Below are 22,069 nucleotides of genomic sequence, written 5' to 3' on the forward strand. Positions count from 1 at the left end.
CTATTTGATAAATTAGAAGTTTTCCTCAAAATACCAATAGGAATTTTCAATTTTCCTTTCACAGTAAGAGAACTATAGAAAATAGTACTGCAGAAAATGAGAGGCACTACATTACTTACATAGACTTTTATTAAAAAAATAAATATTAGTGATGACAACTGACTGCTTTGTTATTTGTACAACAAGTCCATGAGACCAGTAGAGAATTTGGACTTAAAGGTGTTACTTCAACGTTGGTCGCATCATTCATTGATATTTTTGCTAAAAAAGTAATTGTAATATTCGATTTGCATACCCCTCTGAAAGGAAAAAAGCTAAAATACGTGGATTTTTCGGAAATAAAATGGGCAAAGCGTAAGCATAATTTCTGCTTACTTGGAGTTCTGCTAAAATTACATAAAACATGCAAAAGCTATCCATATCGGTGGAGTACAAAAGAACAGAAAAATTACAATCATCATAAACTTTTTTTTGGTAATTTAATCATCACAGTAGTTAATTGGTATATTAAATTTTAATTAGTACATGTCTTTCGAATTGGTGGTCGAGTCATGCGTGTTAATTTAATCTTCCTTGTTATTGATGTAGAAACATAACTGCAAAAAGCATGAGAGATCCAGCTTTGGAATAACTCATTTCCAATCGACCAATCTGGGAAGTGAATCACTCTGCAAAATTCAGTTGTTTTTGTTTTTAAAAATGTCATTCTTAGTCATTTTCAAAAAAAAAAAAATGTCATTCAATTGTTTAATGCAATGTACGCAACAGCTTTATGGTCTATACTTTGATATGATTTTGATATGATTTAATACCGCCAATTCATATTCTGAAGTTTTAAGTTATTGGATCAAAATTGCTGATCATTATGCCTGATCAACAATTTTTTAAAATAAAAAGTAAGCAATTATAATGAAAGAAATGTAGAAGTTGAATAAACTAGGACAGAATTGTAAAACAGACTTGGTAGAACTTCCCAATGATAATTCCTTCAAGAGTTCGCTAGACGGAGCCCTTATCGAGATTGCAACAATGCCATCTACATACTGTTCTCTTGCATTTTGTGCTGATTGTATTGCGTCATCACTAGAAAGGTGAGAAGAAAAAGAAATCCTCAACCAATATCTTCATATCATTTGATGAAGGAATAGTTTCATTTATTACATGAATAAGGCAAGAAAAGCTTGCAATACCTGCTTGTCCCATCAGCACTAATGATCAGAATTATCTGAATGACTCCTTTCACAGCGTGCTCCTTGGCTAACAACATTGCTTCATCAAGACCTCGACCAAGTTTGGGAGAAATTTCATCACTTCTACAATGTTTTGTATGGATTAGATTAATTAAGCTGTAAAATTGCTCAGAAATTTATATCAAGCAATAAATAAAGTTGAAATGTCATATTCCATAGAAGTTTAATTTAGCTTTTTTTCTTTTTATATGGATTCGAAGATTTTACAAATAAAACTCGCTTCTTTTGTATCAGTTTGGCGAAAATTTTATCCGCCACATCAACGCCAAAATCTGCTGCCTTTAAATTGGTGCCATCACTACCAACGCCTACCAAATTTAATTGCACAAGTTTGCTTTCTGGTGAAAACCGCATTTTCAGAAAGCTAACAATATGATTCAATACTAGGCGGAAATCCTAAAAGACGTATATAATGGTGAGACGTATACATGCTATGAAAAACAAAAGCAAAAAGAAAGAGGACGAATGTAAGTTATAAATCATAAAATCGAATTATTCTAAAACAGAATTGCATTACTTTCTCAGGCGATCTGGCGGTGTTGTCAACCACGATTGAAATTTGATATGGGCGTAACAAACCATCCTTACAAAGTGGTTTGGGAGCAACATGTTCGGTTGCGGTTGTTGTTTTCCAATACAGCAGTGACGAACGAGATATTTTATCTTTCCTAATCGACAAAGTTTTCAAAAATCATTTTAGTAAATTAAGTGGACAGAATCAAACTTAGCCTTAAGTAGGTGCCTGTTGGAACTGTATTATAGTTTAATAAGTCTTTTGTTATCGTTCTGTGTTGGAGATTGAAAATAAGAAGATTAAGATTAAGAAAATCGATTGCACTACAAAACTTACTTGCGCTTTGAATCACCGTAAGAAACATCACGTTTTGTAGTTCGATGTGGAGTCTCCTGCGCTGGCCAAATGGTAGCAGGGATTACATCACTATCACCGCAGAGTACTTGTCCAATATGTAGCAACTCTCGTTCTTGTAATTTACTTGCGCTAGAAATTGATATTACTCGTCGTTGAGTGTGTTCATCCCCCGTCAAACGATTCAGCATCATTTGGGCTCCCCGAGATGTATTTACGACCAGCGCAAAGACACTAACTTTCAGACGCTTACGAAGATCGTCTGCTGCGGTGGCTACATTACCACTGAAAAGTGTGACCACTGAATAGAGTATCTGCATAAAAAATTTAAAACAGAGATTCATAGATTATAAACACCATGTTAAATATGAATGTAAGCTACTCAATAAATATAATAGTTTGTTTAAATTGCTATTGCAATTAGTGCCGAAATTGTCATGTGAATGAAAAAAGCGCCAACAGACATCAATTATTTTCATCTGATGTTTTCTTGTGAAAGGTTATTGGTTTTAAAAGACACGAACCGATTAGCACCACTCGTTACCAAAAGTAAAATTCTTGAAACACCATTCCGGCCATGTCGCTTGAACTGTTCTTTAGCAGCGTGAAGACCTCTTACAATGACTGGTGTACCACCAAGCTGTTCACTATTTGATATATCTGCCAAAAGTTGCACTTTATTATCATAATAACCAAGTGGTACGGGAACTGACGCCTTATCACTGAAAATAATGAAACCATAAATAAAAAAAATAAATCAATGTGTTTATCTAATTAGTGTCTTACTGCACAGAACCAAATCTCAAATTCCAAGTTAATGCCTGAATCAAAGATAAATACCTGGACTATTGCAAAGAAGTAATTATTAAATGTAATCAGGTCATTGGATGTCGATAAATTAGAAGTAAATATTTGACGCAAAAATTCAGTTGCAAATTATAATTTAATTTCTAAAATCATTTTGGATTAAAATTGGTACATTCAAATGCAGAAATTCTTGTTCACTTGCTATAGGAAAATTATTCAAACTGAAAAAACCTACATTACTGATCCCAAAAAAAAGTATTCGTTATTTGGAAAGAATAACAGTTTGTGCATTTCTCTTTTTGAATTATATTATAAATCTAGTACCTATATTCGATGAAGCCAATGCGAACAATATCTGGTGATAAATCGAATATGTCGTCAATCAACATACTTATATCTTCTTTCAAGTTAACGTATTCTTTTGATGTAACATTGTCGGAGGAATCCAGGACAAATATTATATCTGCCTTAAACTGATACTTTTAAGAAGACGAAATATGCAAACGAGGGATAGACTATGACCAATAGTTCTCTTCTCCTACAATGTAAGTGAATGCGAAAATTTAAATATTTCATTTCCAAGCAAAGATTTCTACCTGAAAATCAACCCGATTGCAAATACGTATAGGAGTTGCAATTCGCATTTCAGTTTGTCTTGTTGGCCAAGTACTATCTCTACTTGCTTTATCTTGCTTTTGTGGCAGTAGCTGAAAGGATAGTTGACATTGAATATTCATCCGAGTACTCAAAAATTTGAAAAGTCTTATTTAAAATATCTGACAAATGGCAGTGAACATTATTTCACTACTCATAACAATCATCAGAAATAGTAAGACATTATAGAGAGAATGCAACAGTATAAAAAAATAAGAGCTTCAAAATCGCTATTAAAAAGTGGTCATTTGCAGTTGGAGTATTATCTGGGCCAAGAAAAGAACAAAAACAGAATTCTGGAATGAACTTTTCATAAACATTACCAACCTTGCATAATTCATTCACAAAAGGATTCAGAATGTCTGGACGCATTGCATGCCATCCATCAATAGCAATAATCCGATGTGGATTGGATTCACCAACAATGGCTAGATTTTGTGCCTTGTCACCCTGATTCCCAACATCCACTAAGAATATATGAACTTTTGTATCATTCCGTAATAGAAGAGCATTTTCTTTTAATTCACCTCTGCAAATTCAAAATTGAAAAAACAAAACTGGAAAAAAATTGCGTTTTTTTTAATCACTAAAATCAATCTCATGATACTTTCATAACCTATAGATATAGTTTGATTCTCTTCCAGAATTGGAATAAACTTGGTTCAACCTCTTCGAATTTATCTGCCGGTCATAAATTTATTTTCGATAAACCCTATCAGAAGTAGTATTGATAAAAACTGATCGCTAAAGATTAATATCTAAGAGCATCAAGACATGCATTAATACCTAGACCGCCCGTTTGAAAATATAATGATGATGCGAGGAATATCCTTGGAACCGAAAATTAGAAATTCTCCAGAAGCGTCGAGTAAAGCCTGACCAAGATTAGCATTACCACGCATACGCCTGGTTTCACTAATCCTTGACAGGAGCTCAGTTTGACTATCGTAGTCACCCAGTGATATCGGGATCTCAACCTGAAATTATATATCTGAAAAACACATACCATTTTTACAACAAAATTATTTTGCAGAAGAATAACGAATATAACAATGCAAAATAAATTTTTCAAGATTTAAAAAATTTTTTCACAAATCTAAGATCTAGGGTAACTAACCTTATCACCGTATTTCATTACACCGACACGAACATAATTGCGTTGTAAGTTGAAATGATTAGTTAGAAACTTTTTGATAAAATCCTTCATAATTCGGTAATCAACAACTCTTACACTGCTCGATGAATCCAGAATAAGTAACATGTCAACATTTGAACTGACCACACAATATGATGATGAACTGGTCCAAGTGTCGATTCTCCAACAAATTTAAATTATTTTATTTTAAAGTAACTAGCACATTTCTGATTGATAGATGCTCATACCGATGATTTTGTTGTATTTATTATCAGCACTCATATTATACTCGTGCAGTACCTCAGAATTAATCTGTAAAATCTGCAATCCTACTGCTTTTCATAACTGACTAAGTTCAATAAATAAAAAAGGTTTCAATCCAATAAAAATTCAATACAATTATTACTATCTCACCCGGAAGATGTTGACGCATGATATGCTAATGTCGTTTCCACATAGCTCCCACGTTCATCCTCCGGAGATGATCTGCCATAGCCAGATCGTTCTCTATCATTTAATTGTATTTGACGACCACCAGAATCTGTTCGCAATAGATGATCCTCATCACCAACATTAGCAAAGGTTGGTTTTTCTTTTTGGGATTCATATGGATAGAGATATTTGCCATTACCAATTTTCTGCAGTGGTGTGCCGTTAGCTGATATTATAGGATGGCCACTTTGATCGATATGAACCAAACTTTGTCCGTTGTCATCAAGATAAGCACCATTTTCACCGATAGATAATGCACGACCATCTGGGAACAAGATCAAGAATGGCAAGGAAACAGAAGTTGCAGATACGAAGGTGTCCGCAATAGTCTTCAAATTTGAATCCGTTGCTGGATACAAGAGACTGCTATTTCTTTTATTTTCGGTCAGTTTTTTGGTTGAAATATGATAACCCTCACTCGTATCAGTTGAAAAAATTGAGCTTCGCTCGCTATTCAGTGGTTCTCCATAAAAATTAGTTACTCCTGATTTACCATCCACTTTGAAACGTGCACCAGTTTGATCTGTTGGAAGAATCCTTCTGTCATCACCAAATATTTGGTAAATAAGCTTTCTATGACTATTGGTTGATCGATGTCTATTTTCAGAAGCAAACGTCTGATAAATATGCTGCTTTCCTCCATCTGCTGATATGATTTTACCATCTGGGGCAATTGTTTTATCCTCATTTACTGTTATCTGTTTCGCATACTGGCCTAAATAGGAGCTATAATAACCTGTCTGTAATGGTTTCCTACTAGATCTAATCGAATGTGGATATAACCTCTTTCGTTGGTTGGCAAAACTTTCACGCCTTCTCGTTCATCAGTTGGCAAGGATAATGCATAGGTATCCAATGGTCTTCCAAATCGATCAGAGCGAACTGTTCCACCATCCGAATCTACAATAACATTATCCATATCATTTTTACTACTTGGAAAACATTTAACTGATGATTTTCTGTCAAAAATGTTTAAAAATACTGACCTTTTTAGATAAAGGTTATTCATCTGTTTCTAACGGATAAAGCAGGAACATAAACTGATCATCGCAGATTCTCTAACAGAAATCTATCGGTATATCTGTTTCATTTGTTGATTTGACCTACCTAGGGGTTAAAATATTGTCGTTTGTATTCATCATTTAGATGACAGCTTTCTATTCGTTGGAAACCTTCATTATTTGCCGTAACTGACTTACTAAATATAACTATAAAATCATCGATCGGGAGCAGCTTCTATTCTGATCCGATGGCAAGATTAAATTTCTGACATTGCCACTACCGTTTGGTTGTCTGAATAAACCTCACAGTATCATTCATTAACTGTAACTGGTTTTTCACCACGTGAATCAAAATGACGTTAAGATTGATTCGTTGATAATAATTTGCCATCCGGAGTAATAACAGGATGGAATGGCCTTTTTTCTTTGCAAGATACGGAAATTCTATTCTCATCTGTCGGTGGCTGCTAGCCATCGGCATTGACAGGTTGTTACAATTATTTATTGATGCTGTCATGACTCTTCACCATTGTTGGCAGGCAGTGATTGGTCATTCATCGTCGGCTAATTTCTTTGTGCATCCGTTGAGAGCACCATTCTATCTGCTTGGTATACCGGATTGATGTAGTATCCTTATCCGTTAATCCTCTAGTAGAATAAATCATCTCAGCTTTTCTCTCGAAACAAGTTTTCATTTTGTTCAATATTGGGACAAAAATATCCTGCATATTTTTGGATTCAAAGGCTTTCAGTAGTACAGACATTCTCTATGGATCCAGTAGATAGCAAGCTTTTGTCAACTTATAAATGATCTCTCTTTCTTTTAGTCTGATTTAATAAAAATTTGCCATTGAAAACCGTCGTGATTAACCCTCCGACAGTACTTAGCCTTTCGTATTGTCGTAATCGCTTTTATAATAAAACCAATCAACACGCCGCTTTCATCATTTATTGTCATTATCATGCAGAACAAATTTTCTAAATGAATCAGTCGAGGAATAAAAATTATGAATAGCAAATACCCCACCCTTTGAGCCAAACATCGAATGCATAAAATCTCTGGAAAAACATTTTTTTTTTTTTTTTAACCCTAGAAAACCAGGTTTCATTCTATTCTTCAATTCACTTGAGAATGAAAATGACGTGTTATAGAACAAATTAAGAGCAAAGTAAAAAATCGATCACCATTTTCAAGCATATTTTCTCAAATAACATCAATTTCTGTTCCTGCCATTATGAACATTCAAATCAAGCCGACAGGGTCAAAAGAATAAAAAACCGGAAAAAAAAATTTCATGACGGAGCAAATAACATCATCACCAAAGAAAGTAAGAGAAAGTTCTGCTTTAACAATGATTGCAAATCACAACCCAAGCTAGTCAATACTAAAAATTAATACAGTGATTGGAAATACGACTGATTCTTAGACTACCAAAATATCCGATGTATGACTCAGTGCTGATAAGTTATTAATGATGAACTAATGAGATATACTAACCACTAGGCTTCCTGGTTCGTGCGAGATGACTTTTCATTAACAGTAAACACATATTGCTTCGTAATTTCTTGATTTCTTTGTCATTCTCCAATCGGTACCATTGATCTGATCCAAGTGATAAGATTGAAATAGTTTCATTCATTTTCAAATGATCAGCAATTATTTGAGCATCTTTACTGAAAATTAAAACTCATTTTATACTTTATATCGAAGAAAACTTTCTGCTGATTGTTAGATCCATTATTTGTATAGGAACTGCGCCAGCGAGAAAAGAAGAATGGATCGTTAATGTGATAGGATAATAATATAAATAACGTTGTCAACAATTCAGGTTAAACAAACCTGAGTGGAGTCTTAAAGACATGCATGATTAGTTCTCCACTATCATTGTTATATTTTTCACGGAAGAGCTGAAGAGCAGTTCTGAATGCATGTTCATCACCAGATGATGAACCACCAATAAGTGACAAACTAAGAATGGATTTTTTCAAATCATCATAGCTTTGATAATTTCCAACATTCAGATTAACGTTCATTGTACTTCCGTAAGAAACTATACCGACTTTAGCAATGTTCCAATTAATATTCTTTTTAATAAAATTTAACAATGAAAATTTAATTTTATTGAGATTGGTCCCTGTAGCATTTGAAGATTCCACCATAAAAATGATGTTTACAGATTTTTCAACTTTATTACATGTTGAGACTTTTGCCAAAAGTTTCGTTTCCCCTAAACCAGTTCTATCTGGTATGTAATCAGATACGTCGCGTCCACGATAATCAACTGACATCAAGGAATCGTCTGGACCAATGGCTTGTTCCGAAGCACTTGTAGATACCATACTACCACCTGCATATATTGAATCGCCATATTTATTAGTAGGAAAAGGTTCTACTTTAACAACTGGCTTCCCGGCCTGATCTACTTCGATTGGTAACGGACTATTTTGATTATTGATAAAATTTCTAGTTTCAGCAATAGCCTCTGGTTCTTCGAAAGAGACTTGATTGTGTTCATCTGACACTTTATTATTACTTAGAGTGTAAGGTAGTCTTTTGTGGAAACTGGTATCAACAATAAAACCATCGTTTTTGGCGGTTGAAATATTTGAATCACTGCGTGGAAGTTTACCACCCTGACTATGTTTTCTGTAAGTGAATCCTCCTGCATCACTAGGCATCATTTTCTCAACAGACCCAAGAAGTTTCCCACTATCATCACGTTCAACTACCCGCTCAATATTGTTTATGTAAAAATCTGAGGGATCCCTCGACAATAAGATATTATCCGGATCGATAACTGGATAATCAGTTGCATCTGTTATTTTTTCTGTCCTTTTTGACATGATGATGTTGTCATTGCCGTTAAATGAATACGGCGATCCTTGGCTACTGTATTTTCCAGCTAAATTCGTGACTATCGACTGCCCATTGATGTCCAAAGATAAACCATCTTGATTAGTAGACAGTGGTTTCTCATCAATACTTGTATTCCATCCTTTTTTGCTATCAGGAGATAAAGCTTTGTCTTTGCCACCAGCGGAATAAATAAATGCTTCAGATTCATCTGTTGGCAATTGCCTTCTATTTGAAGCAATTGATTTACTATAATCGGATTCGACTAGCTCTCTATCCATCACTAAACCATTTCCATTTATGGGAAGAAGTCTACCAGAAGTATCCTTTACAGAATATGCGACGTGACCATATTCATCGGTAGATAGGATCACTCGTTCACTTGTTGGTAGTACCACAATACGACCGAATTCATCAGTTGTAAGTGATGAACCAGTAAAATCTTCGAATCTCTCAGATTTTGATCTTGAGGATACTTTTTTTGTTGGAATGAAAATTCTTCCGAGCAAGCATTCCTTTTCGATCATGTTAGCAATAGAATCAGCATGCAGTTGTTTCCAAGAATCTACCAAAATGTATGATTTAGTCCAGTCTTTAATTTCTTCTTCAAATTCTTTACTGCCAACAACAAGCATTGGAATAATGTTGTCTTTAAAGCGATCCTCCGAATATCTAAAACATTGGAGAAATATTTACTTGATTCTATTTCTTATCAACTTATTCCTTACTTTTTATCTACAAAAAAAAAAAAAGTGACACTTTTCAAAATTCATCATTAAAGAGAACTTTTAAGAGATATTTTACGTTGAAAGCAAAACTTGAAAGACGACATAACTTACATGTCTTGTCCATTAGTTATCACTATCATCAGCTTACCAGCATCTTCGCGACCAAACGATACGAACTGTTGTTTGGCAGCACTCACTCCCACAATCAGTCTGGGATGCTCTTTGATATGATCAATTTTGACTCGACTTAACTCTTCCAGTAGTTCCATTTTTTCGTTATAACCACCCAAAGTAATTGGTACCTCAGCAGTTCCAGCGTATTTGACTAACGCAAACTGTGTTACATCCGGCGAAAGATCGAAGTGTTCAATCACTAAATTCTGAATCACTTTCTTGACATGATCGAAACTATCACGATCCAGGATTTCCACGTTAATTACTACCGTAATATCCATAATGCCCCTATGCGTATCACAATTTTTTTTGCCAGTGTCATAAACAACATTTCCTTTAGAATCCATTGGCAACATTATACCGTCTTCATCCAACGGTCGTCCAATATTATTAGTCGGGATTGGATGTCCTTCAAAATTAAGTGCTAATCCTTCGTCGTTTGTCGGCAAAAGTTCGCCATCATATCCAATAACCGGATAAACTGGACGATATCCTCGGTCTGTTGGATATAGCTTTCCATTTGGTTTTAATGCCGGATAAATATATTTACCATATTCATCTGTTGAAAGAATCCCTTCAGCTGGCTCTGAAAATCGGACCTTTTCACCTAGCCGCGCCTCTTCTCCTTCTTCATTAATTAGTTGACGGTCAATTGGTAACAATTCGCCGTCCATTCCATAAATACCTTGCACGCTACTGGATGTCATCATTGACATTCCAAATTGGTCAGTTGGTAGGGGATAATGATCGGTACCTTTTTGTGACGGTATCATTGGTTTTTGTCGTGTAGTAGCAAAAACGTAATAACCTGTGTCAGTGGTAGGTAATACTATTCCATCTGGAGATATTGGTTTTCCTTCTTCATTTTCAGCAATCGGATATCCATTATGATATAAGAAATTACCAGCCTCATCAGTTGGTAGTATTTGATTTTGTTCATCTAAAACCTGGTATGATTTTGTTTGTGTCGGAAGTTCTGGAACAATTAAGATGCCACGTTCGTCAGTAGGCAATATTACACCTTGTCCATCCATCATTAGACCTACTGATTCTGTTGTAATCATTGAATCATTCCTTCGCACATAAAAACCGTCCTCATTGGTTGGTAATGGATGCCCGAAATCATCTTCTGCATCACTCGGGTATTTCATTTTCTCTCGATAGACATAGTTACCAGAATCGTCAGTGGGAAGTGGCTGACCATCTGGTCCGATCAATCTGCCAGAATCGTCCTGTCGAACAGGGAAGTTCGGTGCTAGCAGATAGCGACCAAGTTCGTCAGTAGGTAATGGTCTACCTTCGATATTAACAACCTTTTTCGTAGGATGAGTTCCAATAACTTCAGTATGGATAAAGAGTCCTTCTTCATCTGTTGGAAGAGGTTTGCCATCTGGTCTTACCGGTTTTCCGAGCTCACCATCCGGTCGAGAAGTAGCACCATTTGAATCTGTATCAAGAAGCTGTCCATTTCGACCAGTTAGTGGATATAATGTTTGACTGGTCTTATCCGTAGGCAGTATTCTTCCCATAATATCCAGATCAGGAAAAATGTAATTTCCTTGCGAATCTGTTGGTAGAATATTGCCATCGGGGTCAACGGGAAGATAATTCTCATTTAGTTCTACTGGGATACCATTTTTGGTTATGTGCGCGCCAGTATCATCTTTATCCAAAGGTTTACCAGCCATATCTACAACCGGATGAACGATATGACCATACTCATTGGTTGCAAATGTCGACAACGGTTCCTCAGGAGGCAGATGTATGACTCGACCTACTTCATCAGTAGGCAGCAATGATGCATCTGGTCCAACAGGTTTTCCAGCAGCATTTGTTGATAGCGGGCTACCATCTAAACCGATGACCAGACCACCCTCCGCAGTTGGCAATAATTCTCCGTTAGGACCAATCACCGGATAAACTGGTACTGGGCTTTCATCTGCTGGACTCGGTTGACCGTCAACAACACCAATTTTGTCAGCTGGTAACAGCTCTTCATCAGGTCCAATTACAGGATAGATCCCTTGGTCAGTAGACAAGGACTTCTGGGCATCTTTCCTATATATTAAATTGCCGTTAGAATCAATAGGCAATGGTTTTCCATGATCGTCAACTGGAACTCCTGCCGCATTGGTGGGTAAAGATTTCCCTTGACCATTGATCGATAATCCTCTGTCATTTGTAGGTAACATTTGTCCATCAGAGTCTATCACTCGATAAATAGGTAGTCCATTACTATCGGTGGGAAGCAATTCGGCATCGAGACCTCCCAACGGATATATAAAATTTCCAAAACGATCAGAAGGTAGCGTTTCACCACGATTGTTGATCGGTCTACCCTCATTGTCGACAGAAATTGCATGTCCATCAGGCCCAATCACATTGCCTGATTCCTCGGTCGGTAGTAATTCACCACTGGGTCCAATAATCGGATATAGTAATCCTCTATGATCAGTAGGCTCTATCGGAGTACCAAAAATGAAATTTCCTTTGACATCTTTCGGCAAAGATTTCCCATGTTCATCAACAGGTAAGCCAAATCTATTAGTTGGTATCGGAGATCCATCATTATTAACGAATGCTCCATTTTCATTAGTAGGCAAAGGTTCACCATGAGAATCGACAATAGGATAGACAATTTTTCCAGATCTGTCTGTAGGCAATAATTTGACATCCAAACCAGTTGCCGGATATATAAAATTGCCCTGTCTATCTCTTGGCAATGGTTCACCACGATGATTGGTTGGTACACCAGCAGCATTCACAGGCACAATATTTCCATCAGGACCAATAATTTTGTGATCAGCAGTTATCGGTAACGGATGACCATCAGGTCCAATAACTGAATAAACTGGTTTTCCACTTTTGTCTGTAGGCATAGGTTCAGCATCCAAACCATTTGCAGGAAATATAACAACTCCAGTTTTATCACTTGGCAAAGGCTGTCCTTTATTATCCACTGGGACACCATCATCGTTGGTAGGAATCGGACGTCCGGCAGGATCAACAACATTACCATCCTTATCCTGAGGCAACAATTTTCCGTCTGGACCGATAACCGGATATACTGGTAATCCGCTGTGATCAGTAGGCTTTATCGGAGTACCAAAAATGAAATTTCCTTTGATATCTTTAGGCAGAAAATTCCCATGTTCATCAACAGGTAAGCCAAACCTATTGGTTGGTATTGGGGATCCATCATTATCAACGAGTGCTCCATTTTCATTAGTAGGCAAAGGTTCACCATGAGAATCGACAATAGGATAGACAATTTTTCCAGATCTGTCTGTAGGCAATAATTTGACATCCAAACCAGTTGCCGGATATATAAAATTGCCCTGTCTATCTCTTGGCAATGGTTCACCACGATGATTGGTTGGTACACCAGCAGCATTCACAGGCACAATATTTCCATCAGGACCAATAATTTTGTGATCAGCAGTTATCGGTAACGGATGACCATCAGGTCCAATAACTGAATAAACTGGTTTTCCACTTTTGTCTGTAGGCATAGGTTCAGCATCCAAACCATTTGCAGGAAATATAACAACTCCAGTTTTATCACTTGGCAAAGGCTGTCCTTTATTATCCACTGGGACACCATCATCGTTGGTAGGAATCGGACGTCCGGCAGGATCAACAACATTACCATCCTTATCCTGAGGCAACAATTTTCCGTCTGGACCGATAACCGGATATACTGGTAATCCGCTGTGATCAGTAGGCTTTATCGGAGTACCAAAAATGAAATTTCCTTTGATATCTTTAGGCAGAAAATTCCCATGTTCATCAACAGGTAAGCCAAACCTATTGGTTGGTATTGGGGATCCATCATTATCAACGAGTGCTCCATTTTCATTAGTAGGCAAAGGTTCACCATGAGAATCGACAATAGGATAGACAATTTTTCCAGATCTGTCTGTAGGCAATAATTTGACATCCAAACCAGTTGCCGGATATATAAAATTGCCTTGTCTATCTCTTGGCAATGGTTCACCACGATGATTGGTTGGTACACCAGCAGCATTCACAGGCACAATATTTCCATCAGGACCAATAATTTTGTGATCAGCAGTTATCGGTAACGGATGACCATCAGGTCCAATAACTGAATAAACTGGTTTTCCACTTTTGTCTGTAGGCATAGGTTCAGCATCCAAACCATTTGCAGGAAATATAACAACTCCAGTTTTATCACTTGGCAAAGGCTGTCCTTTATTATCCACTGGGACACCATCATCGTTGGTAGGAATCGGACGTCCGGCAGGATCAACAACATTACCATCCTTATCCTGAGGCAACAATTTTCCGTCTGGACCGATAACCGGATATACTGGTAATCCGCTGTGATCAGTAGGCTTTATCGGAGTACCAAAAATGAAATTTCCTTTGATATCTTTAGGCAGAAAATTCCCATGTTCATCAACAGGTAAGCCAAACCTATTGGTTGGTATTGGGGATCCATCATTATCAACGAGTGCTCCATTTTCATTAGTAGGCAAAGGTTCACCATGAGAATCGACAATAGGATAGACAATTTTTCCAGATCTGTCTGTAGGCAATAATTTGACATCCAAACCAGTTGCCGGATATATAAAATTGCCTTGTATATCTCTTGGCAATGGTTCTCCTTGATTGTTTACTGGAATACCAATAGCATTTGTAGGGATTGGTGTGCCATACGGATCTAGTATCTCTCCACTATAACCTCTTGGTAGTACTTCACCATTCGGACCGATTACGAAGTATTGTGGTCGTTTACTTGCATCAGTTGGTGCAGATCCTACGTTCAAATCTCCTGCTGGATATATAAAATTACCCATGTTGTCTCGCAGTAGAGGTTTTCCATAATTATCAATGGGGTATCCATTGGAATCTGTTGGAATTGGCCTACCATATGGATCCACAATTGCGCCATCAGCATTCTGCTTTAATAGAACTCCATCAGGTCCTAAAATAGCGTATACCGGTACATCGGCTCTAACAGATTCGTAACTTTCTTTCGGGTAGAAAACATAACCATTCCGATCAACGGATAGTGGTTTCCCATAGTGGTCCAATGGAACTCCTGCAGCATTCGTCGGAATGGGTCGTCCGTCAATATCAATTACAACGTCATTACTATCTTTCGGAAGCAATTGGCCATCCGGTCCTATAACCAAGTACATTGGTCTACCATTTCGGTCAGTTGGCATCGGTTCAGCATCTATACCATTGGCAGGATAAATGATATTACCACTTCTGTCTTGAGGTAAAGGTCTTCCACGATGATCCACTGGGTATCCAGAAGCGTCAGTTGGCACTGGCTTATTATCTGGACCAATGACTAATCCATCTCCATTTCTTGGTAATGGTTCTCCATCTGTCCCGATAATGATGTATGCAGATTTTCCCTGTCTTTCTACTGCCGGATATCTAATGTAACCATTTTGATCGAATGGAAGTGGTTCGCCTTGTTCATTGACCGGAACGCCAGCAGCATTTGTTGGCAGAGGCCTACCATCCTCATCAATCACTCTAGCGTCTTTATTTGTCGGTAATAATCTTCCGTCAAGTCCAATTACTGGATATACCGGTTTTCCATTAGAATCTGTTGGAAGGGGTTCAATACTGATTCCTCTGGCTGGATAAATGATAGAACCATTTCTATCGCTGGGCAGAGGCCGTCCTTTTCTGTCGACAGGTACTCCAGCTGCATTAGTTGGAAGTAGGTTGCCATCTGGATCAATTGCAGCCCCGTCATATTTTCGAGGAAGAAGCCTACCATCTGGTCCGACCACTGAATAAACTGGTCTTCCATGTCGGTCTGTTGGAGGTAGTGGGCAGTCCAAACCATCCTTTGGATAAATAGCCTGTCCTTCACTATTAGTTGGTAGCGGTTCATTACGATAATTTACTGGTTCCCCAATATTATTCGTTGGTATGGTCTTTCCAAAAGGATCTAAAACAGTACCATCTTCCATAGTCGGTAGCAAATGGCCATTAGGTCCGACAATATTAAGAAGTCGTTTTACTCCTTTTTTTTGTTCCGTTCCTGGAACTACCATACCCTTTCCATCAGTTACTGGTAATACAAATATGCCATCAGAAGTAGTTGAAAACACAGTGTTAGACTCGTCGATTGGATATCCGTAATCATTGACTACCACTAACTGCCCATTAGGACCAATAATGTGTCCCATTTTGTCGCTCTTAAGAAACCTCCCGTTATATTGTACCTTTACAGGTTGTCCATTAGAATCAGTCGGTAAAATGTAATTGCCTACATAAACAAAATTCCCTTCAGAATCCTTCGGTAACACTTCGTCTCTTTCATTAACTGGCAATCCGGCATCATTGGTTGGAATGAGGTGTCCATGTTCGTTAACAAATCGACCATCGTCTACTGTTGCTAGCAATATTCCATCTGGATAAAAAACAGGATAGATAACACGTCCAAGTTCATCCGTTGGTACAACTTGTTGAATGACATTTTCCGAATCCACAATGTATCGACCGTATTCGTCAGTTGGATAAGGTGACCCATCAACACTAATTGGACGTCCAGAGGTATCTGTTGGGATTATTTGACCATACTGATCGATATGCATACCTTCCTGGTTTTTCCGAAACGGCTGATTATCTGGTCCAACTATGGGATAAATGGGTTTCATGTTAATGTCAGTGGGCAACGGCTGTCCATTTTTTCCAATAACTGGATATATGTATTCTCCTTTGTAGTTGCGACGTAAAGGAATACCATTTGGGCCTATCGGGCGGCCTTCATTGTCCCAGATAATTGGATTTCTGAGATTATCCACTGCGCGACCGTATTCATCCGTAGGCAAGGGCGCACCATCAAAGCCAACAACTGGCGACAAAACACGATCTTGCTGACTAGAATCGGTTGATATTAGGGAAAAACCATCACTAACCGATTCTCTACTCGTAGTTACCAGTTGTTCATCCTGCCAAATAGCTCGTCCGAATTCATCGGTTTGTGACGGCTTGATTTTTGCAAGCTCCTTTGGTTCCAGAATTTCCATCTCCTTATCAAATTTCTCCGACTTTGATAATAAATCATTAAAAAGAGTTGGCATGGTGGTCAGTTCCTTCGGATGCTCAGATTCAGGAATCAGTGTTGGTGGAGTAACCTGGAATGTTTAATTTTTCGGAATTGATTACTCTAGGAATTTGAAAAAAACGTTTTAAATGACTTTTAGATAAGAGAATCGGATTGTAAACAAAATGCTGTTGTACTGTGATTTTCGCAAATAAATTTGATCATGTGAAAGCTCTCAAAATAAATTGATTCTAAGAAATATTTCTGATAAATTTAAATTGTTAATCATTAAATTATTCTTGATAATCATTAAGATGTTTAGCTGTTTATTACCAGAATTCTGAATCTGATGAAGACTTTACATAAGTTCAAAATTTTCAGACTTTTGAAGTAAAATATAAAAGAGTTACCTGCACAATGCTCCCTTCCTCATCTTCTTCTATAGGTTCACATGATTTCTTATCATCAGCAAGTTTAAAACCATTATGACAATAGCATGATGCTATTATCATTCCTTCCTCATCTTCTTCAAACATGCAGGCATGTGCACAGTGGCATTGGATATCTACAATACTTTTGAAGTAAAATATAAAAGAGTTACCTGCGGTTTGAAACTTATCATCTTAGCTTTAAAAAGTTTAGGATCAATAAAAACACGAACTCAATTTTTATATTCATTAAACTTAAAATGTTTTACATTTTCGGAAGATATGACATATGAAAAACATTTCACAAGGAAGAAAAAGTGACACACCTTCGGAAGGTGTACGTATTTTAGTTGGTTCACTTGCAAGATTGTCGCCGTCGTCAAATTTTGCAGTAACCTTAATTCACATTTAATTAACTTGAAATTCGTTTCAAAAAAATTGAAGTTATGCCTTTACATGAGAAATCATTATTTTTTGAGAAGGACAGTTGAAGATGGCGAAACGTTTACCATAAAATTATAGTCAATTTCAGGCTGCAAGCCATCTAGCACAATCTTATCGGTAACATTGACTGGTGTTTCCATGTACATCACAGCCGATGGATTGCTATCCGGCCAGTATTTGATAATGTATTTCTGAAATTTTCAATGAACTGAAGATGTGAGTTATATCTGCTCAAAATTTGACAAAGTAGAACATATAAAAAGTTGCAGGAGGAAAGCTTAATAGAGAGGTATGTCATGCACACAAAGACCGCAATTTTTCAAAAAAACGAAATCTGAAACCATCCAACTTCCCTTCCATTGTAGCAATATTAATTACCTTGATAGGTTCCGTAGCAAGTGCTGGCTTGAAATCTAGCACTGTTTCGCCGTTAATATCAGTTCCAACCCGTATGTCGCTAGCTGCCTCTGGAATTTCCGATAAGCAATAAAATTCATTATTATAACTTGCATTTTTGCACTGACACTTCAAGCTGCTTTTTTGAAAATATAAAGTTCAACTTACTGAGCTTAAAGAAATTATCGTTTTTTGCTGACAGCTGTAACTGGAAGAAGATATAGGGAACCCAGACTTTTGAAACAAAATATTCTGTTTACATTTTCTTCTGCATTTTTGTATATTTTTTTGATTTATCATTCAAAGAACTCATATAAGACAAAAAATTACTTGGAGTCATTATGTCGAAGACCGGTGTTTTGATCCCAGCAGATGGCTGCTCGATCACCAAGTGATACTTAGCACCAGGTTCCATTTCTGGGATAGCTATACGATCTAAGGGACGCCCGTTAGATGGAATTAAATTCCAAGTTTCGAAAGGTTTTGATGGATTGTCAGTCCAGTAGATATTCCAAGGGTTTTGCTAGAATCTCGTAAATTTCGTTTATGTTCTGCTCAAGAGTTTGTGAAATAAAAAAAAATTCAAGAAAAAAGCCATTCGCTATGGATTAAAATTCTATTTAGATAAATGTTTACCGATCCCTTAAGATAATCCGGTAGATCGTCTGTAAAGTGTACCGCCACTTCACCGTCCTCATTCTTCGCAACTAAGAAATCATTTTTCCAAGTTGGTCGAAGATCTATAAAAATCTGACAGTTGTTTGACATTCGTTCGGATAGAAATTGTCTTCATCAATGTCACTTCATTAAAGTTGTCTTCATCAATGCCGGCTAAAATCCTCCTTCGGATAATGAGCTAGATCATTGCAAAGCTAGTATAGTTTTAAAAAATTTAAGATTTAGTCTAAATGAGTAATTCAAATTTATTACTAACTTTAAAATTTTGATTAAAGACACAGTTAATGCTCAGGATTGTACAACTCGAAAGATTAGACAATTATATATTCCACCTGAAAGAAGACGAACACTGATGGTCCAATTGGCAAAACCAAGCGGACTTTGGGCAACACAATTGAATGACGTATCTTCGGTAATATTAGATACTTTCAGAAACCATATAGCGTATTTCTCGTCTGCTTTTACCTAAATATGCCTGGAATTTATAATACGTTTTCTAAAAAGTAAGATGAAAATAATTCACTTTAAAAAGTGGTTAAATTCAATACGCAAACCCAAATAAATTGTAATAGGCCACTAAAAATTTTTGAATATTTAGAAGATATTATGCTTATGATCATAAAAGTGGTTGTATTTTCTTCCGCTTTTAAGGTGGCAATGGTTAAGCAACATAGGATAATGCTTAGAAGCACTAAGTAAATAGTGAAGACATCAGTGTGTATCTTCGACATGCATAAAAGATTTGTACCATTCTTACACTGATTATCTTCTGAATACGACTACTCTAGGGTTTGACATCAGAATTGATTTCGAGAATATGTTCGATTGTCAGTTACTCTATTACCACGAAACATAATGCAGGAATTAATAAACATTGATTTTATCAATTTGACCTATTCAAAAATGATCTTAAAAAGTTGCAATTTTCAAAACACGAAACCCAAGCAGGATCAATAGGGTAATATCCGGAGCGGATCCATTTAACTGCCGGACGAGGCTGTCCTGTTGCATTACATGAGAGGTCGAGTGCTGAACCCGGAAGGATCGTTATTTCTGTTTTACCTTCTACTCCGTGCTCACCGTTCGAAATGAGGATATACGGGGCGTTACCTGAAAGCATGTTTGTTTGATAGACTCAGAAACTCATGCTCGTATAATGTTAAAGTGACTGTTAAATATTGTTTTTGCTCTTATCATTTTATTTTAATTCCTACTTTTTCCAGCTTTTTCTTTCCAGTTTATTCAATGAATTATTAGTTTGTTCTTAATGGCTTATTTACTGCTGTTATTGACAAATTAGCATGCAACTGTAAGTGGTTCAGATAAAAACATGTAAACATAAACCGTCTGGTAGTGTTTTGGTAATACAAGCATCGGAGAATACTCCCGGCCCATCTGGATAAACAGCACGCATCCGAAACACGTACTCCGTGTCTGGTTCAAGCGATCCATCAATCTTATAGTACAATCTATCTTCATCTTTTTCCGTTATTGATATCATGCTCCTACAAGCAAAAGCACATAAAATTTATGTAATAATTAATTTGGTTTGTCATTGTTTACAAAATTAATGGACCAATGAAGGTCAACATCAGATAAATGTGGCTTAACAAAAACTGATAGAAGTAGTTATAATTTCTGGAGAAGAAGAGAAAATAGAACTGTAGTACACCTTCAGAAAATAAGTTATTTACCCTCACCACTCACTACTTATCTATCACTTTTTAATTGCCTTATTATTATCATATATAACTCTTCTGAACGGCTGATGGCTTATCATTTCCCAAGTATGCTTCTTGATGATAAAATTAAAATTAATGTAGGTCAAGTCAAAAGTTACCAATCGGAGGTTGTCTGAAAAGATAGATTAAAAAACTGCTTCTGAAAGGAATATCTCATCGGTTATTTCAAGTTTGTATTAGTTCCATTTGTTTCTACATTCCATTTATCAATTTAATTTGTCGCGTAATCCATTCATACTTGATATGTCATCCCTTTGATTTTAAACATGCTGACCACAAAAGAACCTATTTTAGAAGACCTAACTCACAAAAATTTATGTTTTCTCATAATTTTCCTCGATCGAAAGGCATACCAATCATCGATGCTAGCTAAATCGTCTTCCCAGATTTTAGCGTCTGCTTTAATGTAATATAATTCATAGCCAATTGGTAATTGTTCGCTAGTAATTGGCCTGTGCCATTCAACATTTGCCGATCGCTGACCTTCAGGTTCAACCTTTAGATCAAGTGGTGGACCCTCTCGAGCTAAAATAGTAAAAATAAGTGGTGGCATGTTTTGGATTTTCTTTTTTTCCCTTTCCAATTTTGTTATTGAAATTCCTAGATATTGGATATCTGCTTAAATCTTCTAAGAAGACATTTTAAACTAAGCAGTTCAGGAGATGTGATTCACCTCATTGAGTTTGTGGGTACATACAGTACTTAAAAACAAGTGAGTTTTCCGTTTCCGATTTTTTCTCATTTCTCAGAAGTATTAGAAAGTTAATTCAAACCTCGTGACATCGTTCGGATGGTATGCTGTTCAGAATACGGCCCAGGTCCATCTTGATTGACAGCTTGTAGTACTACAGCATAAGCAGTATCAGGTTCAACAAAATCTATTAGGTCGGCTCTTTGTGACGCCCCAATCAGTGGCTCGCTATCTTTATGGGACGTCATCCATTCAGTTATTGGTTTTTTCGGGATTTGCCCCATTTGATAAACTATATTCTAAAAATAAGCAAATGATATGCATTGCTTACAAGAAATCAGTGTTAGATGCCGACATATAAATATAGCTCATCATCTAACTGCAAATTTTAATTTCATTTCCAAATTTTATTTAAAGTTTTGCAAAATAAACTTGACCTGATCATCCAATGGAGTATAATAAATAATATAACGAGTAATATTTCCATTGGGTATGGTTGGCGGATCCCAATCAATATGAATTGTACGTGGTCTTACTGAATTCAAGCGAATGTTACTTGGAGCATTACCAGGACCTTAAACATTGATCAATTATGACAAGATGAAACAAGAATTTTAAAATCTCAAAGCTTCTTTAACATGAAGTATATAAGAATTCCAAATAAAAGTGCTGAAGCTGTTCTGTA

General features: G+C 36.6%; 1 protein-coding gene across 2 annotated transcripts in view; it reads right to left on the reverse strand.

The window, feature by feature from the left end:
• Nucleotides 1-22,069, reverse strand: part of Bma-dig-1 (Uncharacterized protein) — a gene marked incomplete at both ends in the record, with an annotated part of 40,681 nt that overhangs the window by 2,124 nt on the left and 16,488 nt on the right. For both annotated transcript variants that reach the window (XM_043077166.1, XM_043077167.1), the window contains 30 exons: nt 164-261; nt 526-668; nt 961-1,083; nt 1,191-1,313; nt 1,471-1,646; nt 1,768-1,918; nt 2,101-2,403; nt 2,643-2,840; nt 3,250-3,392; nt 3,522-3,632; nt 3,907-4,108; nt 4,366-4,556; nt 4,697-4,895; nt 5,129-5,921; nt 5,990-6,106; nt 7,706-7,881; nt 8,048-9,733; nt 9,901-17,096; nt 17,416-17,570; nt 17,760-17,829; nt 17,943-18,068; nt 18,256-18,344; nt 18,604-18,796; nt 18,910-19,013; nt 19,284-19,416; nt 19,892-20,061; nt 20,296-20,456; nt 21,047-21,218; nt 21,467-21,683; nt 21,822-21,958. In XM_043077166.1, coding sequence (XP_042933100.1) covers nt 164-261; nt 526-668; nt 961-1,083; nt 1,191-1,313; nt 1,471-1,646; nt 1,768-1,918; nt 2,101-2,403; nt 2,643-2,840; nt 3,250-3,392; nt 3,522-3,632; nt 3,907-4,108; nt 4,366-4,556; nt 4,697-4,895; nt 5,129-5,921; nt 5,990-6,106; nt 7,706-7,881; nt 8,048-9,733; nt 9,901-17,096; nt 17,416-17,570; nt 17,760-17,829; nt 17,943-18,068; nt 18,256-18,344; nt 18,604-18,796; nt 18,910-19,013; nt 19,284-19,416; nt 19,892-20,061; nt 20,296-20,456; nt 21,047-21,218; nt 21,467-21,683; nt 21,822-21,958 — 13,856 coding nt within the window. The remainder of the gene's footprint in view (nt 1-163; nt 262-525; nt 669-960; nt 1,084-1,190; nt 1,314-1,470; nt 1,647-1,767; nt 1,919-2,100; nt 2,404-2,642; nt 2,841-3,249; nt 3,393-3,521; nt 3,633-3,906; nt 4,109-4,365; nt 4,557-4,696; nt 4,896-5,128; nt 5,922-5,989; nt 6,107-7,705; nt 7,882-8,047; nt 9,734-9,900; nt 17,097-17,415; nt 17,571-17,759; nt 17,830-17,942; nt 18,069-18,255; nt 18,345-18,603; nt 18,797-18,909; nt 19,014-19,283; nt 19,417-19,891; nt 20,062-20,295; nt 20,457-21,046; nt 21,219-21,466; nt 21,684-21,821; nt 21,959-22,069) is intronic.

The sequence above is a fragment of the Brugia malayi genome (assembly GCF_000002995.4).
Source record: "Brugia malayi strain FR3 genome assembly, contig: Bm_v4_Chr1_scaffold_001, whole genome shotgun sequence".
Lineage (NCBI taxonomy): Eukaryota > Metazoa > Nematoda > Chromadorea > Rhabditida > Onchocercidae > Brugia > Brugia malayi.